The 24966-nt window shown below is 45.5% G+C and overlaps 1 protein-coding gene across 1 annotated transcript in view; it reads right to left on the bottom strand.

Annotated features, from left to right (window-relative positions):
* EIF2S3 (eukaryotic translation initiation factor 2 subunit gamma) overlaps positions 1-24966 on the bottom strand; it is a 1527509-nt gene that overhangs the window by 291448 nt on the left and 1211095 nt on the right. Inside the window, exon 12 of the mRNA XM_044071831.1 lies at positions 18854-19064. Coding sequence (XP_043927766.1) covers positions 18854-19064 — 211 coding nt within the window. The remainder of the gene's footprint in view (positions 1-18853; positions 19065-24966) is intronic.

Genomic DNA, 24966 nt, shown 5'->3' with positions numbered 1-24966 from the left:
GTCCGGCCTCCCCCATGATTGTGTTAGCTGTAGAAAGATGTCCGGGTGCAGCATCCATTCGTGTGCATCCATGATATTTCTGCTTAAGCTGTCCGCCAGTATATTGTCTTTCCCTGGCACAAACTGGGACTGTAGCTGTATATTGAGCTTCAAGGAAAGTTCTCATAGATTCATTGCCAGCCTGCAAAGAGGATAGGAATGGGTGCCTCCTTGCTTGTTTATGTACCACATAACCGTGGTGTTGTCTGTCCTTATTAGCAGATGGCCTTGATGCAGAAAGGGTTTGAAGGCTTCGACTGCATGTATCACTGCCAGCATTTCCTTTTGGTTTATGTGCATGCATAGCTCTTTTTGTGACCATAGACCTTGAATGCATCTGCCCTCCAAGTGCGCTCCCCATCCGTGGTCTGAAGCTTCTGTTGTAATGGTTTGGCTGGCAATTGGTTCTCAAAGGCAGACCCCTGTTTGACTGGCTTGCTTGAGCCCACCACAGAAATTCCTTTTGAAGGCATGGAATGAGTGGTATCAAAGTTTCCAGGCTGTGACTGTGCTGAGCCCATAAACTCCTTAGGTACCATTGTAGTTTCCTCATATGTAGTCTTGCTTGCGGAATCAGAAGGATGCAAGAAGCCATGTAACCCAGGGCCTGCAGGATTTTCCTTGCAGTAAGCTGGGTTTGTCTTGTCAGATTTTTGAAGTAATCTGGTAGTTGACTTTGTTTTTCTTCTGTGAGGAAGGCCATTTGGGTGGTTGTGTCTAGATTTGCACCCAGAAAAGTTATTCTTTGGGATGGAACAAGTCTTGATTTGTGAAAGTTGACTGTATATCCCAAGGCCTGAAGTAGGTGGATGGCATAATTCAAGTGTTTTACCAAAGTTTGTTGGCTGTCCGCTTGTATAAGGCAGTCGTCCAGGTATGGGTATATTTGAATCCCCTGAAGTCTGCAGTGTGCCATTACTGATGCCAGGCATTTTGTGAATACTCTGGGCGCAGTAGATAAGCCAAAGGGCAATGCTGAGAATTGATAATGCTCTGACCCTGCAAGAAATCTGAGGTGTCTTCTGCAACTTTGTCTGATAGGGACATGCAGGTATGCCTCCTTGAGGTCTAGAGTTACCAGCCAAGACCCCTTGCCCAGCATGGGAAGGAGCTGCTGTAGAGTCAGCATTTTGAACTTTGGCACAATGAGATAAGTATTCAGTGTGGACAAGTCGAGAATAGGCCTCCATTGTTTTTCTTTTCTTGGAACAAAGAATAGTCTGGAATAAAATCCTTGGCCTTGTTCAGAGAGAGGAACCTTTTCTATAGCTTTCATTTGCATTACGCTGGAAATTTGTTTCAAAGCCTTTGCCCTTTGATTCGGTGGCAGGTCTGGCATGCCTTTTCTTTTTGGTAATGTGTGGAAATGGAACCTGTATCCTTTGTCTATTATTTGTAGTGTCCATTTGTCCCTTGTAATACTGTGCCAATTTTCTGAGAATAAAGAAAGCTTTCCGCCCAAAGGTGCTTCCAATTGAGCCCTGGTTGGCGGTGTCAAAGTAAAGTCATTGAGCCTGTCCTTGTGCAGCAGTTTAAGGTCCGGCATTACCTCTCTGGTTGGGAGGTTGCCATTGACGTCCTCTGTAGGAGCCTCTAGCTTGCCCTCTACCTCTGGCATGCCTCTCTGAAACCTCTCTGTGTCTGGAAAGGACCAATTCTTGGAAAGCCAATTCCTGCTGAATCTTGGTGGTTGTACTTGGAGAAAATCTTTGACTGTTTGTACGGATTTAGCCTTTTCTTCAAATTTCTTTAGGACCTCCTGAGCCGTGGAGCCAAATAACTTTTGCTTTTCCAGTGGAGCATCCAACAGCTTTGCTTTCACGTGGTCTGGCAGATATTATTCCTTCAGCCAAGCATGCCTACGTATGACTGCGCCAGTCATAGCTGACCTACATGAAGCTTCCAATGGATCATAACCACATTGCAAGAAATGGTTGCTAACCTGTTGTGTGTTATGTACCAGATCCTGAAGTGACGTGCGGTCTAGGGGGTCAGGTGAAGACAGTTTTTTATGCAATTCATCTAACAAATACTCTTGGTACTGTATCATATGAAATTGACAATTTAATGCCCTCATAGAAAGAGTAGCAAAAGTATACACTTTTTTACCCCATCTCTCTAAAGCTCTGGACTCCCTTTCAGAGGGGAGAGGATTTTTAGCAGTGGCAGCTGCAACCCCTATAGGGCCCTGGGAAATAGTTTCTGGATCAGCAGAGTGGGCCTTGTAAAGGTAAAGATGTGAGTCCGGGACCCTGTAGTACCTATCGGGTTTGGCAGGAGCCGGAGGGAGAGTATCAGGAGTTGTGCTAGAGTCAGAGTACACATCATCAATGACATTCAAAACAGGAGGAATAGCTAAAGGTCTATGCTGAGGCAAATGCAAAAAGGTCCTTAATCTTTTTCTGGAATCAGAGAATTCCTGGCCCTGCCATTGGAAATGCTCTCTCAGTGTGTAGTGTCTCCCCAAAGGAAAACTCTTCAGGAGGGGAGGCCGAGGGAATAGATTCCTCTGCATCAGAATCCTCGTAGGCCGAAAAAAAGTACAGTTTTGTACCTACCATAAATGTAGATGTCCGAACTGGATAGCATCTGCAGTCATAACAACTGGGTTGTCCTGTCGTCAGGCAGCCCTTCGGTTGGCCGGATTCCAAAGTCTGGGTCCGGCTTCGGCTGATGTCGCATTTCACCCGACGTCATCTCTGCTGGTCTTCGGGTATAAAGGCATCAGCCGACGCCATTTTCCTCAGTGTTTCTTGCCCCAGATGCCAGTTGCCCTCTTGGAAGGCTAAATTTTGGGTAAATGCCAATGTTTCCAAAAAGATAGAAGGCAAACACAAAAAATAAGCATGTATGTACATATATACAAACAAATACACCATAAGAGACTCCCCCCACCAGCTAGCTATTAGGAGGGTAAATACCCTAGGAGTACCACAGAGGGAAGGAGGAGGTAATCCTGACTGCAGATGCTATCCAGTTCGGACATCTACATTTATGGTAGGTACAAAACTGTACTATGTCCTTCATGGATGCATCTGCAGTCATAACAACTGGGTAGAATACCATAGCCAACTAGGGGAGGAGGAAGAAGAAATTACGGTGTGGTTAGGATCCCTTGCAGTACAGCAGTGGCAAACCCTGCTCGGGATCCGGAATACAGAGGTAAATTATAATGCTTGGCAAATGTATGCACGGAGGTCCAAGTAGCCGCCTCAATAATGTCCTTGGTTGCCACTCCTCGTAAGAAGGCTGTGGTAGTGGCTGTTGCCCTTGCAGAATGAGGCCTTATGTTCTGTGGAATTGGTTTTCCATGGAAGGAGTAACAGAATCGTATGCAATTTCCTATCCATTTGGAGATTGTCTGTTTGGAAATTGCTTTTCCTTCCCTTCCTGTTGCATAGGCTACAAAAAGCTGGTCAGTTTTTCTGTTACTTTTGGTTCTGTCCAGGTAGTAGCGTAGCTGTCTATGTACATCCAAGGTATGCAGCATTCTTTCCCCTCTGTTTTGTGGGTTGGGGAAGAAGGTAGGTAGGTGGATTGCCTGGTTTAAAGACACTCTGGATACCACCTTAGGCATAAATGTAGGATTAGTTCTCATGGACACTATCTTGGTGGAATATTAGGAAGGGTTGTACTGCCATTAGGGCCTGAAGTTCAGAAACCCCCCTTGCTGAGGTTATTGCCAGTAGGAAAGTAGTTTTCCATGATAGATGCTGTAGGTCTGCTGTTGCTGCTGGTTCAAAAGGAGGGAGTGTCAACTTTTCTAGCACAAAGTTCAAGTCCCAAGCTGGCAATGGTGGTTTCCTAGGAGGTTTTACATTCTTGATCCCTCTGAGGAACTGCCTGAGTAGAGGATGTGAAAAGACAGGTGGATCAAAGCTGTATTCTGCTGAAATAGCTGATGCATGTATCTTGATGGAGGAATAGGACAGGCCTGTATGTAGAAGCTCTGCCAAATACTCCAGAATGTTAGCAATATCTATATTCGACACATCTTTTCCTCTTTCAGCACTCCAAATGACAAACCTTTTCCATTTTCCTGCATAGTTCCTTCTTGTTGAAGGTCTGCGGGCTTCAAGGATAATGTCTTTAACCCTTTGGGAAAGATCTGGATTAGTTGCTGCTATGTGATGTTCCATGCAGTCAGTTGTAAAGTTTTTAGGTTTGGATGCATGATGCTGTAGTTGTTCTGAGTTAACATCAAAGGCATCAGGGGTATTGACCACATTTTGTCCCGAGACATGCTCCTCAGCAATGGGTACCAGTGTTGTCTTGGCCAGTTCGGAGCTATCAGGATTATCCTTGGACGTTCCTCCTTGATTTTTAGTAATACCTTGTGTATCAAGGGAAGAGGTGGGAATGCATATGCTGTCAGACCTTTCCAGCTGAAGGAGAGCGAATCCACCTTCCATGCAAGTGGATGGAATGTCCTTGTGCAGAATTTTTTGAGCTGGTGATTGAGTGGGGAAGCGAATAGATCTTTCTGTGGCATTCCCCATTTCTTTGTGATGGTCTTGAAGATGTCCGGGTGTAGCATCCATTCATGAGCATCCGAGGTGGTTCTGCTTAACATGTCTGCTAGAGTGTTCTCCTTTCCCGGTACAAATATTGCCTGTAACTGGATGTTGTAGCTGAGTGCCAGGTTCCAAAGGTCCAAAGTCATTCTGCATAGGGGGTATGAATGAGTGCCTCCCTGTTTGTTGATGTACCACATGACTGTGGTGTTGTCTGTCCTTATCATCAAATGGCCTTCTTTGAGAAATGGTCTGAATTTTTGGATTGCCAGTTTTACTGCCAGCATTTCTTTTTGATTGATGTGCAGGTGTAGCTGGTCCTGCGTCCACAATCCTTGTACGCATTTGTCCAGCATGTGAGCCCCCCATCCTAAGTCTGAGGCGTCTGTTGTGATGGTTTGGCTTGCTCGAAAGTTGTGAAAGGGTAGGCCTGGGTTTGACTGGCATGCTTGAGCCCACCATAGGAACTCCTGTTTTAGGCATGGGATTAGTGGAATTTCTGCTTCTAGGCTGTGCCTGTGTTGGGACCATAAATTCTTTAGGTACCACTGTAGTTTTCTCATATGCAGTCTGGCATGTGGGACCAAGATTATGCATGATGCCATGAAGCCCAAGGCCTGCAGAACTTTTCTTGCTGTTAACTTGTTCTGTTTTGTTAGTGCCAAGAAGTAAAGAGGGAGTTCTTTTTGTTTTTCTGCAGTTAGGAATGCCATTTGTTTTACTGTGTCCAATTCCGCGCCCAAGAATGTCCTTGTTTGGGATGGTATCAGCCTTGACTTTTGTAAATTGACTGTGTATCCCAGGGCTTGTAGCAAGTAAATGACCCTTTGTAAATCTGTTGTCAGCTTGCTTTTGTTGTCCCCTTGTAGCAGGCAGTCGTCCAGGTATGGATAAATTTGGATTCCCTGTAGTCTGCAGTGGGCGATTACTGATGCCAGGCATTTTGTGAATACTCTGGGTGCAGTAGATAAGCCAAAGGGCAATGCTGAGAATTGATAGTGCTCTGATCCTGCAAGAAATCTGAGGTATCTTCTGCAATTTGGTCGAATGGGGACGTGCAGGTATGCCTCCTTGAGATCTAGAGTTACCAGCCAACACTCCTTGCCCAGCATGGGAAGAAGTTGCTGTAGGGTCAGCATTTTGAATTTTGGGACAATGATGTATGTGTTTAAGATGGACAGGTTGAGAATAGGTCTCCAACTTTTTTCTTTTCTTGGAACTAGGAATAGTCTGGAGTAGAATCCTTTGCCTTGTTCTGTTATTGGTACTCTTTCCACAGCTCTCATCTTTGTTAATTGCATTATCTGATGTAGAGCTTCTATTTTTTGATTTGGAGGCAGGTTTGGCATTCCTCTTTTGACTGGTAAAGTGTGGAAGTGGAACCGGTAACCTTGGTCTATGGTTTGCAAAATCCACTTGTCTTTTGTGATATAGTGCCAGTTCTTCGAAAATAAGGCTAATTTTCCGCCTAATGGTGCTGCTATTTGTTCCCTGGTAGGCGGAGTTAGAGTCAAGTCACTGTGATTGTCCTGTTGCAGTGGTAGTGGCTGTGTCTGTGCCTCTGTTATTACCTTGCCACTGTCGTCCTCTGTAGGCACCCCCTCTGGATTGATTTCTGCCTCTGGAACGTCTATTCCTGCCCCTTTGGGATCTTGTGGAGTCAGGAAAGGACCAATTTTTGGCAGGCCAGTTCCTGCTAAACCTTGGGGGCTGAACCTGTAAGAAATCTTTAACCGTTTGTACAGATTTTGCCTTTTCTTCCATTTTCTTCATTACCTGCTGGGCAGGTGTACCAAACAAACTGGCCTTATCCATAGGAGCATCTAATAACTTAGCTTTAACATGATCCGGTAAGACCTGTTCCTTCAACCATGCATGTCTTCTTATCACTGTGCCAGTCATGGCTGATCTAAATGAAGCCTCCAGTGCATCATAGCCACATTTTAAAGAATGGTTACTAACCTGTTGTATGTTATTTACCATTTCTAATACATATTTCTTATCTATAGAGTCATCACAGAATAGCTTTTTAGTTAACTGATCAAGCATAAACTCTTGGTATTGTATCATGTGAAACTGACAGTTTAAAGCTCTAGCTGAGAGAGTAGCAGAGGTGTAAACTTTTTTGCCCCCATCTGTCTAAAGACCTGGATTCCCTTTCAGAAGGAATAGGGTTTTTTGCTGTGGTCGAGGCTACTGCCTTAGGCCCCTGGGATATAGTTTCGGGGTCTGCAAGTGGGGCCTTGTATAGGTGGTGATGAGTGTCTGGCACCCTGTAAAATCTATCTGGTTTGGCAGGGGCTAGAGGTAAGGAATCAGGTGCAGTGCAGACATCATTAAAAGCATCGTCCACAACAGAAAGGACAGGAGGTATAGCTAAGGGCCTATGTTGTGGTAAGTGCAGAAAAGTCCTAAGTCTTTTTCTGGAATCTGAGAAATCCTGTTCCTGCCATTGGAATTGTTCTCTCATGGCATGTAAGGTTTCCCCAAAGGAGAATTCCTCTGGTGGAGAGGCAGCTGGAATGGATTCTTCAGCATCGGAGTCTTCATAATTGGAAAAAGGAGCCTCTGGCTGGTCTAATATCTGAGTCATCCGCAGAATCCTCAGAGGACACAGGCTCGGGGGGCTCTGCTCTAGGTCTCTTTTCTGGGGGCTGAGAGGCCCTGTCTGGGTGAGATTGAGATCCCCTAATTAAGGATATTAAATCTTCTGCCAGAGTAAGCATTTGTGAACTAGAAGTGGGCCTGGTTGAGGGGGGTTTAACAGGCACTGACTTAGTAGATTTGGCTGCTTTAGCCCTGGCAAAGGCCTTAATAGACATGGCTGCAGGAGGCCTGGCAGCACCACGTGCTGGGGTAGAGACATCCAAAGGGATGGTGTCTGATAAGTCACTAGTAACCACTGTTGTATGTAAAATTTCTGAGGCCGATTCAAGTAAAGTAGCAGGCACCTCAGTAGTAGTCATTGATTCGGCTGTATTTTGATCAGTTTTCTCAGTTTCGGCTGAAACAGAGACACTCGCGGTTTGCTTAACCGTGGTTTCGGCCGAAATCGCAGACAGCGAGTGTCGGTCTTTTTCTTTGCGTTTTTTTTAACAATTTGGGTAGTCGGAGGATCCGACGGCATAATGTACGCAAAATCTGAGCCGAAAAACTGTTCAGCAAACTCCGACCGACGCCTAAGCGTTCGTCGGTTGAAGGAAGCACAGGCCGAACAGGCTGCTACGTCGTGGTCTGGGCCTAAACAAGGCAAACAGTAAGAGTGGAAATCTTTATGAGGTATTTGTTTCCCACAAGTTAAACAGTTATTGACTTTTTCTGACATCGGCTGAGGCAAGAAAGAGTCCCCAACGGGTACTTAGCTTTAGAAGTCTTCGAAGTAGTATTCGGTAGTAGTAATCTCTGGATCTGACCGACCGGCACTTGCGAACAGCTTCTGCTTCGGTCGCCACGCGGCAAGAAAGACTGAGGAAAATGGCGTCGGCTGATGCCTTTATACCCGAAGACCAGCAGAGATGACGTCGGGTGAAGTGCGACATCAGCCGAAGCCGGACCCAGACTTTGGAATCCGGCCGACCGAAGGGCTGCCTGACGACAGGACAACCCAGTTGTTATGACTGCAGATGCATCCATGAAGGACATCCTCCTCCTGGTGGTCCGACAGTAGAGCCATCAGAGGCCTCATCTGAGGAGTGGGGATCAGAGGGCTCAATCCTGGCCCTTTTGTCTGGAGGAGGATGCGAGCCCCTGTCAGGATGAGGTTGAGAGCCCCTAATTAAGGAGACAAGATCCTCTGCTAAGCTTAGAATCTGTGAACCAGTAGAGGGTCCCTGAGGAATAACCTTGGGAGGCAAAGCTTTTGAGAGTTTAGCAGCTTTAGCCCTGGAGAAAGCCTTAATGGACATGGATGCAGGAGACCTGGCTGCACCACGTGCTGGTGTAGATTTATCTAAAGGAATGGTGTCGGAAGGTTCCAGGACACCAGTTTCTGTTGGAAATTCAATAACAGACTCAGCCGGGGCCTCCGGGACTGAGGTAGTCGGTTGAGCGGTTTCGGTAATTGGAAGTACCAAGGACTCTGTTTCAGCCGAGACCGAGACACTCGCGGTAGACCTGGCCGTGGTTTCAGCCGAAACCGCGGCCCGCGTGTCGGTCCTTGTCCTTCCGTTTCTTAACTAAATGTGAAGTCGGAGTCTCCGACGGCATCTTATACGAATAACTAGCCCCAAAGAATTCCTCTGCAAACTCCGCCCGACGTCTAAGAGTGCGTCGGTTGAAGGAAGCACAGGCTGAACAGGCCAAGACGTCGTGGTCTGGGCCTAGGCAGGGGAGGCAGTAAGAGTGGAAATCCTTATGAGGTATTTGTTTCCCACAAGTTAAACAATTAACTTTATCTGACATCGGCTGAGGCAAGAAAGAGTCCCCAACGGGGTACTTAGCTTTTTGAAGTCTTCGGTAGCTGAATTACAGGAGCTGGCCGACCGGCACTTGCGAACTGCTTCTGCTTCAGGTACCACGTGGCAAGAAAGACTGAGGAAGATGGCGTCGGCTGATGCTTTTATACCCCAGGCGCTCTGACATCGGGGAAAGTGCGACATCAGCTGACGTCGGACCCAGACTTTGGAATCCGGCCGACCGAAGGGCTGCCTGAGGCAGGACAACCCATATGTGATGACTGCAGATGCATCCTTGAAGGACATCGTATGCAATGCCCTATCCATTTAGAAATGGTCTGTTTTGAGATAGCTTTTCCTTGTGATCCTGTAGCATAGGCTACAAAGAGCTGGTCAGATTTTCTGAAAGCCTTAGTTTTATTCAAGTAGTAACGTAATTGCCTGTGAATGTCCAAAGAGTGCAGGAATCTTTCTCCTTTGTTCTGGGGATTTGGGAAAAAAGGTGGGCAAATGAATGGTTTGGTTTAAGGCCACACTGGAAACCACCTTTGGCATAAAGGAAGGGTTACTTCGTAGAGAGACTCTGTCTTGATGAAAAAATGAGGAAAGGCTCCACTGCCATTAGTGCCTGTAGCTCTGAGACTCTTCTAGCTGAGGTTATTGCTAGTAGCAGGGCAGTTTTCCATGAAAGAAATTTTAATAAGCTAAAAAAGCTGGTTCAATCTTGGCTTTTAGCCTGGTTCCAGGCACAAAATCTTTTCCTGGTGCTGGGCCTCCTGGCCTCCAGAATGACATCCATAACAGCTTTGGATAGAGGTGTTGGCTGGTTGTTTAGGTAATTTGGTTTAAAGTCCTGAGCAGGCTGTGTAGAATCTGATTGTCTCGCTGGGTGAGCAGGTGAGGAATTTGTGGTAAAATCCATGGCGGGCCGTGGGCCATGTTCCTTAGAATTGGATACCAATGCTGGTGTGGCCAGTCTGGTGCAATGAGTATCATTTGTGGTCTCTCTAATCTGACTTTCAGCAGTACCTTTGCTAGAAGAGGCAGTGGAGGAAAGGCATACGCTGTTAATGTTTTCCAACTGAATGAGAGGGCGTCCACTTTCCAAGCTTGTGGATGGAATGTCTTTGTGCAAAATTTTTGAAGTTGGTAGTTTTGGGGGCTTGCAAACAGATCTATGTCTGGGCATCCCCATTTTGAGCTATCATTGAAAATACTTGCGGATCTAGTTTCCAATCGTGTGGATCCATGAAGTTTCTGCTTAGGTCGTCTGCCAATGTGTTTTTCTTTCCTGGCAGGAATTGTGCTTGTAATTGAACCTAGTAAGACAGTGCAGTGTTCCACAAGGTCATTGCTTGCTTGCATGGAGGGTAGGAATGTGTGCCCCCTTGCTTGTTTATGTACCACATTACAGTGGTATTGTCCATCTTTATTATTAGTTGTCCTGGGTGTAAGAGGTCCTTGAAAGCTGTTAGGGCATTCTGTACTGCTAGCATTTCTTTTTGATTGATATGCAGATGCCTCTGATCTGTAGTCCATTTGCCCTGAATGCACTGTCCTGCCATGTGTGCTCCCCAGGCATAGTCTGATGCATATGTTGTCATAGTTTGCCTGGCTGTGGGTAAGGTGAAAGGCTGACCCTTGAGGTGACATGCCTGTGCCCACCATAGAAACTCCTGTTGAAGGCAAGGAATGAGTGGTATCACTGTTTCCAAGCTGTGGCTGTGCTGAGTCCATACGCTTTTCAGGTACCATTGTAATTTCCTCGTATGCAATTTTGCAAATGGTAGTAGTAGTATGCAAGATGCCATGAATCCCATGGCCTGCAGAATTTTTATTGCAGGGAGTTGGGTCTTTGTTGCCATTATATTGAAATACTGAGTCAGCTATTGTTGCTTGTCTGGCGTGAGCTAAGCCATCTGGGCCATTGTATTCAAGCTGGCACCCAGGAATATTATGTTTTGTGAGGACACTAGTTTTGAATTCTTTTCATTTACTGTGTACCCTAGGCAACTTAGAAGGTGTTTGACAAATGCCAGATGCTTTAAAAGAATGTCCTTGCTTTCTGCTTGAATAAGGCAGTCGTCCAGGTATGGGTATATTTGAATTCCTCTTTGTCTGCAGTATGCAATTACTGGTGCCAGGCATTTTGTGAAGACCCTGGGCACAGTAAATAAGCCAAAGGGCAGTGCAGAGAATTGATAATGCGTTGAACCTGCAATGAAGCGGAGGTATCTTCTGCAATTTTGTCTGATAGGGACATGCAGGTATGCCTCCTTGAGGTCCAACGTTACCAGCCAAGCACTCTTGCCCAGCATGGGAAGAAGCTGCTGTAGTGTTAGCATCTTGAATTTTGGTACTTGCAGATAGGTGTTCAGAACTGAAAGATCCAGAATGGGTCTCCATGCTTTGTCCTTTCTTGGGACTAGAAAGAGTCTTGAGTAAAAACCTTGTCCTTGCTCCTGTGTAGGTACCTGTTGAATGGCTCATGTCCATGAGAGCTGTAATTTGTCTTTGTGCCTCTGCCCATTGATTTGGTGGCAGGTTTGGCATTCCTTTTTTCCTTGGTAAGGTATGAAAGTGGAATCTGTATCCTTGAGAGACTATGTTTAGGACCCACTTGTCTTTTGTGATTATGTGCCAGTTGTCTGCAAAAAAAAAATGCTAATTTTCCTCCTAAGGGAGCTGCCAGGAGAGATTTGCTTGGTAGTTTGAGGACTGAGTCATTGTTTGTCTTCTGCTAGCTTGGGGCCCATCTTCTCCTCCTATCTGGATAGCAGTACTCCATTGGAGAGGTTTGTAAGGGCCTTGTGACTGACCTTTGCCCCTTGGGCGTCTGTATTTGCCTCTCTGTGATCTGTCAGAAGCTGGAAAGGGCCAATTTTTCGTTCGCCAATTTCTGCCAAAACGAGGGGGTTTGTACCTGCAAAAAAAAAAATCCTTTACCGTCTGCATAGACTTTGCCTTATCCTCCATTTTCTTTAAAACCTCTTCTGCTTTGACACCAAATAATACATCCTGTTGTAAAGGTGCATCCCATAATTTTGCTGTAACATGGTCAGGAAGGGTTTGTTCTTTTAACCAAGCATGTCTACGTATGACAGAGCCAGTAACAACTGCTCTACAGGAAACTTCCAATGAATAAAATCCACATTGTAAAGTATGTTTGCCCACCTGTTCAGCTGCATGCAACAGATCCTGCATTTCCTTGAATTCAGACTGTTCAGTATGTATGCTAATTTTTTGTTTTAATTGAGACATTAGGAATTGCTGATATTTCAGCATGTGAAACTGACTGACAATTTAATGCTGTCATAGCCAGAGTTACTGAGGTGTATTGGAGCGGTTGAATTACCGCCTCCGAAGAGACCGATGCACTCGCGGTAGGCTTAGGCGTGGTGTCGGTGGAAGTCGCGGGCCGCGAAGGTCGGTCCCGGTCCTTCCGTTTTTTGGAAACGTGTACTGTCGGAAGTTCCGACGGCATGATATAGGAGTAATTTTCCCCAAAAAAGTCTTCAGCAAATTCTGCCCGGCGCCTAAGTGTGCGCTTATTGAAGCGAGCACAGGCAGCACAGGCCGAGACGTCGTGGTCTGGGCCGAGGCAGGGAAGGCAGTAAGAATGGAAGTCTTTATGAGGTATTTGTTTACCACAAGACAAACAATTAACTTTTTCAGTTTTGTCTGACATCGGCTGAGGCAAGAAAAGGTTCCCCAATGGGGTACTTAGCTTTTTGATGACTTCGGTATCTGAAAACACAGGAGCTGGCTGACCGGCACTTGCGAACTGCTTCTGCTTCGGGCACCGCGCGGCAATAAAGACTGAAGAAGATGGCGTCGGCTGATGCTTTTATACCCCAGCCACTCTGACGTCGGGGAAGAGGCGACATCAGCCGACGCCGGACCCAGACTTTGGAATCCGGCTGACCGAAGGGCTGCCTGAGGCAGGACAACCCATATGTCAGGACTGCAGTTGCATTCTTGAAGGACATCTTCCAATGAATAAAATCCACATTGTAAAGTATGTTTGCCCACCTGTTCAGCTGCATGCAACAGATCCTGCATTTCCTTGAATTCAGACTGTTCAGTATGTGTGCTAATTTTTTGTTTTAATTGAGACATTAGGAATTGCTGATATTTCAGCATGTGAAACTGACTGACAATTTAATGCTGTCATAGCCAGAGTTGCTGAGGTGTATATTTTCTTTCCCCATCTATCTAGGGCTCTGGAATCCCTTTCAGAGTGCACAGGAATTTTAGCCAGAGAAGCTTTCGCTCCCTTAGGACCCTGGGAAAATGTTTCTGGGTCAGCCACAGGGCTTTTATAAAGGGGTTTGTGTGAGTCAGGTACTCTGTAGTATCTGTCTGGTTTGGCTGAAGCAGGCGGTAGAGAGTCTGGATTTAGACTAGACTCCAAGTAAACATCATCCACAGTATGTAAAACTGGAGGGATAGCAAGAGATCTGTGCTGGGGTAGTAAAAGAAACTCTCGGAGCCTTTTCTTAGAATCAGAGTAGTCCTGGCCTTCCCAGAGGAAATGTTCCCTTATGGTATGTAAAGTTTCCCCAAAGGAGTAGTTCTCAGGGGAGATGCTGAGGGAAGAGAGTCTTCAGCATCAGAGTCTTCATAAGGTTGAATAGTGTAATCCTGTTCCTCAGAAGAATCTGAGGAAATTGAAGCCTGGTCAGAGGAAGCATAATCCTCCTCTTGTCTCGGTCTTATCAGGAGGTCGATGGGAACCCCTGATTAGGGTAATCAAGTCTTCAGCCATCTTAAACATCTGTTTCTTAGGCATGGGGCCTTGAACTGTAGACTGATGTACAGTCTTCTTTGGTTTTAAAGGAGTTTTAAGCTTAGCATAAGATTTAATGGTGAGTGTAGTTGGTCTGAAGACACCTTCTGCAACAGAAGGTGTTTCCACTGCACCGGGGTCTACTTCTGCTCCGGTGTCGAAAGGGCCTAATGAAGATGGCTGCGTCGGCCTAGTAGACTCCGCTTGAGAATCCGCAGCTGTCTGGGGTTCCAGTTCGGCGGTCGTCAGGGGCTGCGTATGTGCCTCACTGAAAACCGGAGAACCGGCGACGGGCCCAGCAGAGGCCTCGGAGTCTGGCCTGTTCCTTGGCTGCCTGTCCTTATCCTTGCATTTTCTATGCATGCTGGTCATTGGCTGCTCTGACGGCATGATATAATTAAATTTCCTACCAAAGTAGTGTCGTGCGAAGACAAAACGGTGTTTGATAGTTTGTTTATTAAACCTAGCACAAAACCAACAACCAGTGACGTACCGGTCTAGGCCTAGGCAAGGAATACAATAGGAATGGAAGTCCTTATGAGGTATTTGCTTCCCACAAGAATGCAGTTAACTTTTTCTGACATCGGACTGAGGCAAGAAAAGGTTCCCCAACGGGGTACTTAGCTTTATTGAAGACTTTGGACTGAAATTCGAATCGAAAATCTCAGGTGTCAGCCGACCAGCACTTGCAAACTGTTTCTGCTTCGGGCACCGTGCGGCAAGAAAGACTGAAGAAAATGGCATCAGATGCATCTTATATACCCCTGGCGCAATGATGTCAGGGAAGAAGCGACAGCAACCGACGCCGGACCAAGACTTTGGAATTCAGGCCGACTGCGGAACCATCTGACGGCAGGATAACCCAAGTGTAATGACTGCAGCAGTGTAACACGAACATCTTGTCCAACTTCTTGTAGTTCTGGGAGGAGGCAAATAGATCTATGTCTGGGCTCCCCCATTTGCTTGTCAACATGTCGAAACTCCGTGGTTCCAGTTTCCACTCGTGTGGGTCCATGAGATTTCTGCTTAGTCCGTCTGCCAGTGTATTCAGGTTTCCTGGCAGGAATTTAGCTTGTAGGTGCACTTGGTAGCTAAAGGCTGTGTTCCGCAATGCCATGGCTAGTCTGCAGAGGGGGTAAGAATATGTATCCCCCTGCTTATGTACCACATAACTGCGGTGTTGTCCATCTTTACCATTAGTTGTCCTGGAAGAATGTAGTCCTTGAAGGCTGTCAGAGCATTCTGTACAGCTAACATTTCTTTTTGATTGATATGTAGGTGCATTTGATTTGGGTTCCATTTGCCCTGAATGCACCTTCCTGCCAGGTGAGCCCCCCATGCATAGTTAGGGTTTGAGCAGCAGGGATAGTGTGAATGGCAGTCCCTTGTTTTGGTGGCAGGCCTCTGCCAACCATAGGAATTCCAGGCGTAGGCACGGTATGACAGGAATCATTGTTTCCAGGCTGTGACAATGTTGACTCCATAGACTTTATAAGTATCACTGTAGTTTCCTCATATGCAGTCTTGCATATGGAATTAGAAGAAGGCAGGAGGCCATGAACCCCAAGATTTGCAGTATTTGTCTTGCAGATAGCAGGGTTTTTGTGGCCATTTGTTTGAAGTAAGTTACCAATTGAATTTGCTTCTCTGGCGTGAGGAAAGCCATCTGGGCAGTTGTATTCAAACTTGCACCCAGAAATGTAATCCGTTGAGAGGGTATCAGTTGTGATTGCTTTTCATTTATGGTGTACCCCAGACAAGTTAGAACCCTTTTTACAAATGCCAGATGATTTAGAAGTATGCCCTGGTTTTCTGCCTGAATTAGACAATCGTCCATGTACGGATATATTTGGATATTTCTTTGCCTGCAAAATGCAATAACTGGAGCAAGGCACTTTGTGAATACTCCGGGCGCAGTAAATAAGCCAAAGGGCAGTGCAGAGAACTGATAGTGCATGTAGCCTGCTTTGAAGTGCAGGTATCTTCTGCAAGATTCCCTGATTGGGATGTGCAGGTATGCTTCTTTTAAATCTAGTGTTGCCAACCAGGCATCTTTGCCTAGCATAGGAAATAATTGTTGAAGAGTCAGCATCTTGAATTTTGGAATCTCCAAAAAGGTGTTTAAAGTAGACAGGTCCAGGACAGGACGCCATGAATTGTCTTTTCTGGGTACCAGGAAAAGTCTCTAGTAGAAACCTTGTCCCTTTTCCTCTTCTGGTACCAGTTGAATAGCCCCCATGCGTGAGAGAAAGTACTTGTTTTTGGGCCTCTGCCCACTGATTTGGGGGGGTAAGTCCGGCCACCCACTTGGTGTTGGCAAAGTGTGGAAGTGAAATCTGTATCCCTGGGACACTATTTAAAACCCATTTGTCCTGGGTAACGAGTTCCCAAACTTTGCATGAAGAGCAATCTTTTCACCCCAAAGGGGCAGTCAGTTGATAATTGCTTGGAAATTTTAAAGGAAGTCATTGAGACAGTTTACCATAGGGGGTAGTCTTATTATTCCCAGATTTGGAAGTTGAGGCCCCCACTGCTCAGTTCTGCGAGTCCCCTGGGACTGAAACCTGGGGTTTTTGCCGTTTCTGGGTTTGGCTTGGGAAAATCTGGAAGGGGCTGGAAATGACCAATTCTTAGCGGGCCAGTGCCTACTAAATCTAGGAGGCTGAACTTGTAAACAATCTTTAACAGTTTGCATAGATTTAGCTCATCTTCCATCTTTTTAAGAACTTCCTCAGCCTTGTTGCCAAACAGGCGGTCCTGATTTAAAGGAGCATCCAACAATTTAGCTTTAACATGATCAGGCAAAGATTGCTCCTTAAGCCAAGCATGCCTTCTGAGCACAGACCCAGTAACAACAATCCTGCAAGAGGCCTCTAATGAATCAAAACCACATTGCAAAGTATGTTTTCCAACTTGTTCGGCAGAATGCATTAAATCCTGTAATTCTTTATTTTCCACACAGTCAGGAATCATCATTTTCTGTTTAAGCTGACAAATAATATGTTGCTGATACTTTAACATACGCAACGGGCAGTTTAAAGCCCTAATGGCCAAGGTTGCAGAAGTGTAAACCTTCTTACCCCATTTATCCAGCGCCCTGGAGTCTCTATCAGAAGGGGTAGGATTTTTAGCAGTAGAAGCCTTAATGCCCTTGGGCCCCCATGAAACAGTCTCTGGATCTGCAATAGGATTTTTGAAAAGGAACTTGTGGGACTCAGGGACCCTGTAGTATCTGTCAGGTTTTCTGGGAGCAGGAGGAGGAAATCAGGGGCCAAACTAGACTCTGAAAAAGCATCATTCACAATGTCTAGTACAGGAGGACTAGCCAAATGCCTATGGTGAGGTAGGAGAAGGAAATCCCTAAGCCTCTTTTTTGAATCAGAAAAATCCTGGCTTTCCCAGTGGAAATGCTCCCTTAGAGTATGTAAGGTTTTCCCAAAAGAAAAATCCTCAGGAGGGGAAGCAGAGGGAATAGAGTCCTCTGCATCAGAATCTTCATAAGTAGGTAAGGGCAAATCCAGATCATCAGAAGAATCAGAAAAAACAGAATCCTGATCAGAAGATTCATAATCAACTTCAGTCCTAGGCCTCTTAGAAGGGGGGGGGGGGGTTGGCTACCCCTAATTACAGTTATTAGATCTTCAGCCATTCTTATTTGTTTTTTAGGCATAGAGGCCTAAGCATGTGGCCTTGGCGTTGGTTTTTAGACATGGATCGAGATTTAGGCCTAAGTAAAGAAGGAGGCGTTGATTTAATATGCAAGTCCATAGGCCTGAATACACCCTCAGAAGCCAGTGCCTGCACAGCGGCTCCGGACCCATCCAAAGTAGAGACATCCGCGGGTTCCATAGTTGAAGCATCGCGTGGCATACCAGACTCCGAATGGGTCTCGGTAGAGGCCTGCGAATCAGACTTAGCGGGTATCAGGGGCTGTGAAAAGTGCCTCAGAGTACCGGCGAACTGGCGACTGGCTTAGGAGAAGCATCATCGGCAGCTTTGGACCTTGGCGGCCTATCTAGGTCTTTATCTTTGCGTTTTTTGGGAATTCCGATAGACGGATGGCTTACCGATGACATTTCTGGATAATTGAACAGAGAACTGAAATAATTAGAGGCAAAAATATACCGACAATGGAGAGTGCGCTGATTAAATAAAGCACAAAACTGACACCAAGGTTCGTCGTGGTCAGGACCTAGGCAAGGAATACAGTACGAATGAAAATCTTTATACGGTATTTGCTTTCCACAAGTAATGCAATTATTAACTTTTACTGACATCAGTAAGGAGCAAGAAAAAGTTTCCCCAATGGGGTTACTTAGCTTTAGTTGAAGACTTCGGTTCTGAAACTCGAAAATGAAAATTTCAGGAGTCGGTCGACCGGCACTTGAGAACTGCTTCGGGCACCGCACGGCAAGAAAGACTGATGTAATGGCGTCGGCTGCATGTTTTATACCCCTGATGTCATGGAAGAAGGGACAGCAACCAACGCAGGACCCAAGACTTTGTTAATCAGGCCGACTGAGGGCTACCTGCAAGCAGATAACCCAAATGTAATGACTGCAACAGTGAAACACTAAGAACATGTTTTGTTTTGACAATTCCTTTACAGTATCAACTTTTAAAGCTTAATATGATGGTTTTCACTAAGGGATTAAAGGACCTTCCTGGGAATAATGGCTCTAGCAATCCATTATTCCCCTGCACTGCCACCCTATTGGGTATTACTGATCATTTGTGCTGAACTGAACGCATACGAAAATTACAGCTCAACAGTTAAGGCAGAGAGATTAAAGGGGCTATCGGCAAACATGCACTAAAGAAAACGGGTCAAACTGTTTCTTAATGCAGGAGACAGATACCATAATTGTTAGGTCACCCACTCATTTAGCCACTACAGCAATATACTAAGGTACCTAGTCTCCTTTTGATGTTCAATTCAAAATTTTACGTGAAAGACAAATACAGCTAGTAATGAATACTACTGGCTGTGATGGATCAAGTAGAGTCTAGAAGAGGTTTCAGCTCCCCAAGATACAGTGCCCCTTCCTATAATCTGATGAAGAAAACAGTATGAAGTATGCAGCACAGCAATGTGAATTTTTAAATTTTGTACTCACCTTTGCAGCCTTCTTGTCACCTTCTGTGCGGACACCTAGCAGCCTTCTTAGCAAGAAATAAGAGATTTCTAACTCAGTGAATATTTCTGGTAAGGCTCCAACTGCTCCTAGAACCTGTCCCACCATACGATCTGCTCTACACAGTGTTGGATCAATCTTGGTTCCAACACCTACAATTAGAGGAAATACCATGAAATTATACAATGGTTTTCTTATTAAAACACCAAGATAATTTGGAACATTACAGTATTTTTTTAAGTAATATTAATAAAGCCAATGGTATGTTTTCATTATGTTACTGGTACACTTTTTTTCAAAATTCTTAAGGAAAAGTCACTGGTACCTGAAGGAGTTGCACAAACACTTGTTAGCAACAAAAAAAGCAATCGCAAGATAAAAAAATTAAGTCATGATAAACTGGGAAACTATGTGATGGTGGCAAGAACATAATTACTACATAAACATCATGTACCAACGTCATAATTACAAAAGAATACATTTCTAACAACTTTTGCCCATGCCAGTGGGGCTTTTGTACCTACCATAAATGTAGATGTTCGAGTGCTCATACAGCTGCAGTCATCACACTTGGGTTATCCTGCCGTCAGGCGGGTCCTCGGTCGGCCGAATTCCAAAGTCTAGGTCTGGCGTCGGTTGTCGTCGCTTCTTCCCTGACGTCAGTGCGGCAGGGGTATAAAAGAGGCAGCCGATGCCATTTTCTTCAGTTTTTCTTGCCCCAGATGTCAGGTGCCCCCAGAAAGGAAGGCAAAACATGATATTATGCAAACATACAAGTAGATCAATCAAAACAGTAGTTGCAAGCAAATACACCAAAAAGGAATACCCCAAATAGGTTGTATGTTAAAGGTGTTTGTCATAAGCCCTGTCCTAAGAGGGGATGGAGGGAGGGTAACCTGGACTGCAGCTGTATGAGCACTCTAACATCTACATTTATGGTAGGTACAAAACTGTACTATGTTCATCGTGCATACAGCTGCAGTCTTCACACTTGGGTAGAATCCCAAAGCTAAGTAAGGGTGGCAGGTACTAAGCGGAATTAGGAGGGGCTAGAATGCCCTGCAGGACTTCTGTGGCAAAGCACACTCTAGATTTTGAGTATAGTGGAAGGTGGCAGTGCTTGGAGAAAGCGTGCACTGAACTCCAAGTAGCTGCTTCCAAAATGTCCTCGGTAGGGACCCCCTGAGGAAAGCTGCAGAGGTAGCTGTAGCCCTGGTGGAGTGGGATCTGATGTATACAGGCACTGATTTTCCATGAAATGAATAACAAAAGCGTATGCAGTGGGCTATCCATTTTGAAATAGTCTGTTTGGAAATAGCCTTTCCTTGAGCACCTGTAGCATAGGACACAAAGAGCTGCTCAAATTTCCTGAATGACTTTGTTCTGTCCAAGTAATAACGAAGTTGCCTGTGAATGTCCAAGGAATGTAGTAGCCTCTTCTCCTTTGTTCTGTGGATTTGGATAAAAGGTAGGTAAATGAATAGTCTGATTCAGAGCTACACTGGATACTACCTTTGGCATGAAGGTAGGGTTGGTTCATAAGGAAACCCTGTCCTGATGGAAAATGATGAATGGTTGCACAGCCATGAGGGCCTGTAGCTCCGAAACCCTGCGTGCTGAGGTAATAGCCAGAAGGAAGGCTGTTTTCCACGACAAGTATTGTAGCTCTGTTGAAGAAGCCGACTCAAAAGGAGGCAGGGTCAGCTTTTCCAATACGAAGTTGAGGTCCCAAGCTGGGGCTGGTGGTTTCCATGGGGGTTTTATATTTTTTGCCCCTCTGAGGAACTGCCTTAATAGAGGATGAGAATAAAGGAGGATCTGTATTGTATTGTGCTGAAATGGCTGAAGCGTGGATCTTGATGGAGGAAAAGGAAAGGCCACTGTTTAACATCTCAGCTAGGTACTGTAAAATTTGAGGTATATTTATTACCCAAGGATTCTGGCCCTTTTCTTGATTCCAGGAGCAAAATCGTTTCCATTTGGCGGAGTAGGTTTTTTCTAGTAGAGGGTCTCCTGGCCTCCAAGATGACATCCTGCACCTCCTTGGAGAGGAGAGTCTGTTGGGAAATTAAGGTATTCTCCATGCAACTAGATTTAAGGTTTTGAGCTGGCTGTGAAGGGTTTTGTAGTTGTGCTGGGACAACAGAAGAGGAACTAGAGGTAAGATCCATGGTGGTGAGTGTGACAGGCTCTTTAGGAGAGGATACCAGTGCTGTCGTGGCCAGTCTGCAGCAATGAGAATCATTTGTGGCCTCTCTGCTCTGGTTTTTAATAGAACTTTGGTCAGTAGAGGTAGAGGCGGGAAGGCATAGACTGTCAATGTTGTCCAATTGAAAGAGTGCGTCCACTTTCCAGGCCTGTGGATGATAGGTCCTTGAACAGAATTTCTCCAACTGGTAATTTCTGTGGGTAGCAAATAGATCTATGTCTGGCTGTCCCCATGCCTGAATTATCTTTGAGAAGACTTGAGGATGCAACTTCCATTCGTGTGGCTCTGTCATATTTCTGCTTAAGTTGTCTGCCAGTGTGTTTTCTTTCCCTGGCAGGAATTGTGCCTGTAGTTGAATTTATAATTCCAATGCTGTGTTCCACAGGGTCATAGCTTGCCTGCACAGGGGGTATGAATGAATCCCCCCGTTTATGTACCACATGACTGTGGTGTTGTCTGTCCTTAGTAATAGCTGGCCTGGATGCAGTAGGTCTTTGAAGGTCATAATAGCATTTTGCACGGCTAGCATCTCCTTTTGGTTGACGTGTAGGTGCTTCTCTTTTTGGGACCATTTTCCCTGAATGCACTGATCTGCCATGTGTGCTCCCCAGGCATAGTCTGAGGCGTCTGTTGTGATAATTTGAGTTGCTTGAGGTAAACAGAAAGGGAGACCTGTGTTTCTTTGGCATGCTTGAGCCCACCACAAAAATTCCTTTTGAAGGCATGGAATGAGTGGTATAATTGTTTCCAAGCTATGGCTGTGTTGAGACCATAAGTTTTTTAGGTACCATTGTAGTTTCCTCATATGCAGCTTTGCACATGGTATTAGTAGGATGCAAGATGCCATGAACCCCAGAGCCTGCAGGACTTTCCTTGCAGTTAGTCTGGTTAAAGATGCCCTTTTGCTGAAGTATTGAGACAGTTGCCCTTGTTTGTCTGGCGTGAGGTAGGCCATCTGGGTTGTTGTATTTAAGCCGGCACCCAGGAAAATTATCTGTTGAGAAGGTATTAGTTTTGATTTCTTTTTGTTCACTGTGTAACCCAGGTAGTTTAATAGTTTTATTACAAACGCCAGATGCTGCAACAGAATGTCCTTGCTGTCCGCTTGGATCAGGCAGTCGTCCAGATATGGGTAGATTTGTATTCCTTGTTGTCTGCAGAAGGCAATTACTGATGCCAGGCATTTCGTAAACACTCTGGGCGCAGTAGATAAGCCAAAGGGCAATGCAGAGAATTGGTAATGGGTTGAACCTGCAAGAAATCTGAGGAATCTTCTGCAATCTTGTCTGATAGGGACATGCAGGTATGCCTCCTTGAGGTCCAACGTTACCAGCCAAGACTCCTTGCCCAGCATGGGAAGAAGCTGCTGTAATGTGAGCATCTTGAATTTTAGTACCTCTAGATATGAGTTTAGAATAGATAGGTCTAAGATGGGTCTCCAATCTTTGTCCTTCCTTGGTACCAGAAATAGTCTTGAATAAAAACCTTGACCTTGTTCTTTTGCAGGTACCTCTTGAATTGCTTTCATATCCATGAGAGCGGAAATTTGTCTTTGCGCCTCTGCCCTTTGATTTTGTGGCAGGTTTGGCATGCCTCTCATTTTTGGAAGGGTGTGAAAGTGGAACCTGTAGCCTCTGTCTATAATATCCAGAATCCATTTGTCTTTTGTAACAATGTGCCAGTTTTTTTAAAATAAGGCCAATTTTCCGCCCAAAGGTGCTGCCATTATAGCTTTGTTTGGCAGGCATAGGGGGAAGTCGTGTCAGTTTTCTAAATGACTGTGGTCTATCTTCTCCACCTCCTGGGGTTGGTGCTTGCCACTGTCTAGCTCTGTAAGATCCTTGAGGTTGTCCTCTACCCCTTGGGCGTCTGTATCTGCCCCTTTGGGGTCTGTCCGTGGCTGGAAAGGACCAATTTTTTTGAAGGCCAGTTTCTGCTGAAGCGTGGAGGTTGCACCTGCAAGAAATCTTTAACTGTTTGCATAGATTTCGCTTTTTCCTCCATTTTCTTTAGCACCTCCTCAGCTTTAACATCGAATAATACATCTTTTTGAAGTGGTGCATCTAATAACTTTGCTTTGCCATGATCTGGTAAGGTTTGCTCTTTGAGCCAAGCATGTCTACGTAAAGCATCAAAACCACACTGCAAGGTATGTTTCCCCACTTGCTCTGCTCCATGCAGCAAATCCTGCAACTCTTTCAAATCTGGTTGTTCTGTTTGTCATTTTGCTTTTCAGCTGAGATAACAAGAACTGTTGGTACTTTAACATATGAAATTGACAGTTTAATGCCCTCATGGTTGAAGTGGGTGATGTATACACCTTCCCCCCCCACCTTTCTAATGCTCTGGAATCTCTCTCTGAAGGTAAAGGGTTTTTAGCAGTAGAGGCCTTAATCCCCTTGGGACCCTGTGAAATTGTTTCTGGGTCAGCAGTATGGCTTTTATAAAGGAACTGGTGAGAATCAGGAACCCGGTAATACCTGTCAGGTTTAACAGGGGCTGGAGGTAAAGAGTCTGGATTAAGACTGGCTTCTGCGTACACATCATCCAAAATATCTAAAACAGGAGGGATAGCCAGGGGCCTATGCTGGGGGAGCAGTAGAAATTCCCTGAGCCTTTTCTTGGAATATGAGTAATCTTGGCCTTCCCAGTGGAAGTGCTCTCTCAATGTATGCAGGGTTACCCCAAAAGAGTAGTCCTCGGGGGGGGGACCGAGGGAATAGACTCCTCAGCATCAGAGTCTTCAAAAGGGGAATAGGCGTAATCCTGGTCCTCAGAATGGTCTGACGTAATAGAAGCCTGGTCTGAGGAAGGGTAGTCTTCCTCCAACCTGGGTCTTTTGTCTGAGGGGGGTTGAGAACCCCTGATGAGAGTTATCAAATCCTCAGCCATTTTAAGCATCTGTTTTTTAGGCATGGGGCCTTGAGAGGAGGTCTGAGGACCCTGTTTTTTAGTTTTCATTGCAGCTTTTGATTTAGTGAAGGATTTAATGGAGAAGGTGGTAGGCCTGAAGACGCCTTCAGAAATGGCAGGCCTCGCTAAATTTTCGGTTTCCCCAAGAGTGGCGTCGGTATCTGCAGTGGGAATGGAGACAGAGGAACCTGCGACCTCGGGTACTGAAGTCACCGGTAAAATAGTTTCATTGGTAGTCAGGGGCTGCGTAGGCACCTCGCTGAGAACCGGTAGTCGGCCTAAGCGTGGTCTCAGTACTCGGTGCAGGCCTCGGATGTTGGTCCTTATCTTTGCGTCTTTTGCCTAAAACTGGCGTCGGTGTATCAGACGACATGATATAATTCAATTTTTTGCCAAAGTAATGAAGGGCGAACTCCGCCCGGCGCTTAATAGTGCGTTTGTTAAACCTAGCACAAAAATGGCAGGCCGAGACGTCGTGGTCTGGCCCTAAGCAAGGTATACAGAAAGAGTGGAAATCCTTATGCAGTATTTGCTTCCCACAAGAAATGCAATTATTAACTTTGTCTGACATCGGTCTGAGGCAAGAAAAGTTTCTGCTACGGGCACCGCGCGGCAAGAAAGACTGGAGAAAATGGTGTCGGCTGCCTCTTTTATACCCATGCCGCACTGACGTCAGGGAAGAAGCGACGACAACCGACGCCGGACCTAGACTTTGGAATTCAGCCGACTGAGGACCCGCCTGACGGCAGGATAACCCAAGTGTGATGACTGCAGCTGTATGCACAATGAACATCCAGAAAACGGTCTAATTCACATTTCTGTCATGAAAAGCTTGAGAGTCATTTTTTGTTCACTATGTTCATGAACATGTATGATTTTCCTTTATGAAAGGTAACTTAGTGTGCCACAATGAAAATGGAAGCTAGATTAATCTGCAACAGTACCAAATATTACAGCTTCTGTATAAACTGAA

The sequence above is a fragment of the Protopterus annectens genome, chromosome 5.part0 (genome assembly GCF_019279795.1).
Source record: "Protopterus annectens isolate FY-2018-M chromosome 5.part0, PAN1.0, whole genome shotgun sequence".
Classification (NCBI taxonomy): Eukaryota; Metazoa; Chordata; order Ceratodontiformes; family Protopteridae; genus Protopterus; species Protopterus annectens.
The sequence above is the reverse complement of the archived record's forward strand: the minus strand, read 5'-3'. Positions and strand labels throughout refer to the sequence as shown.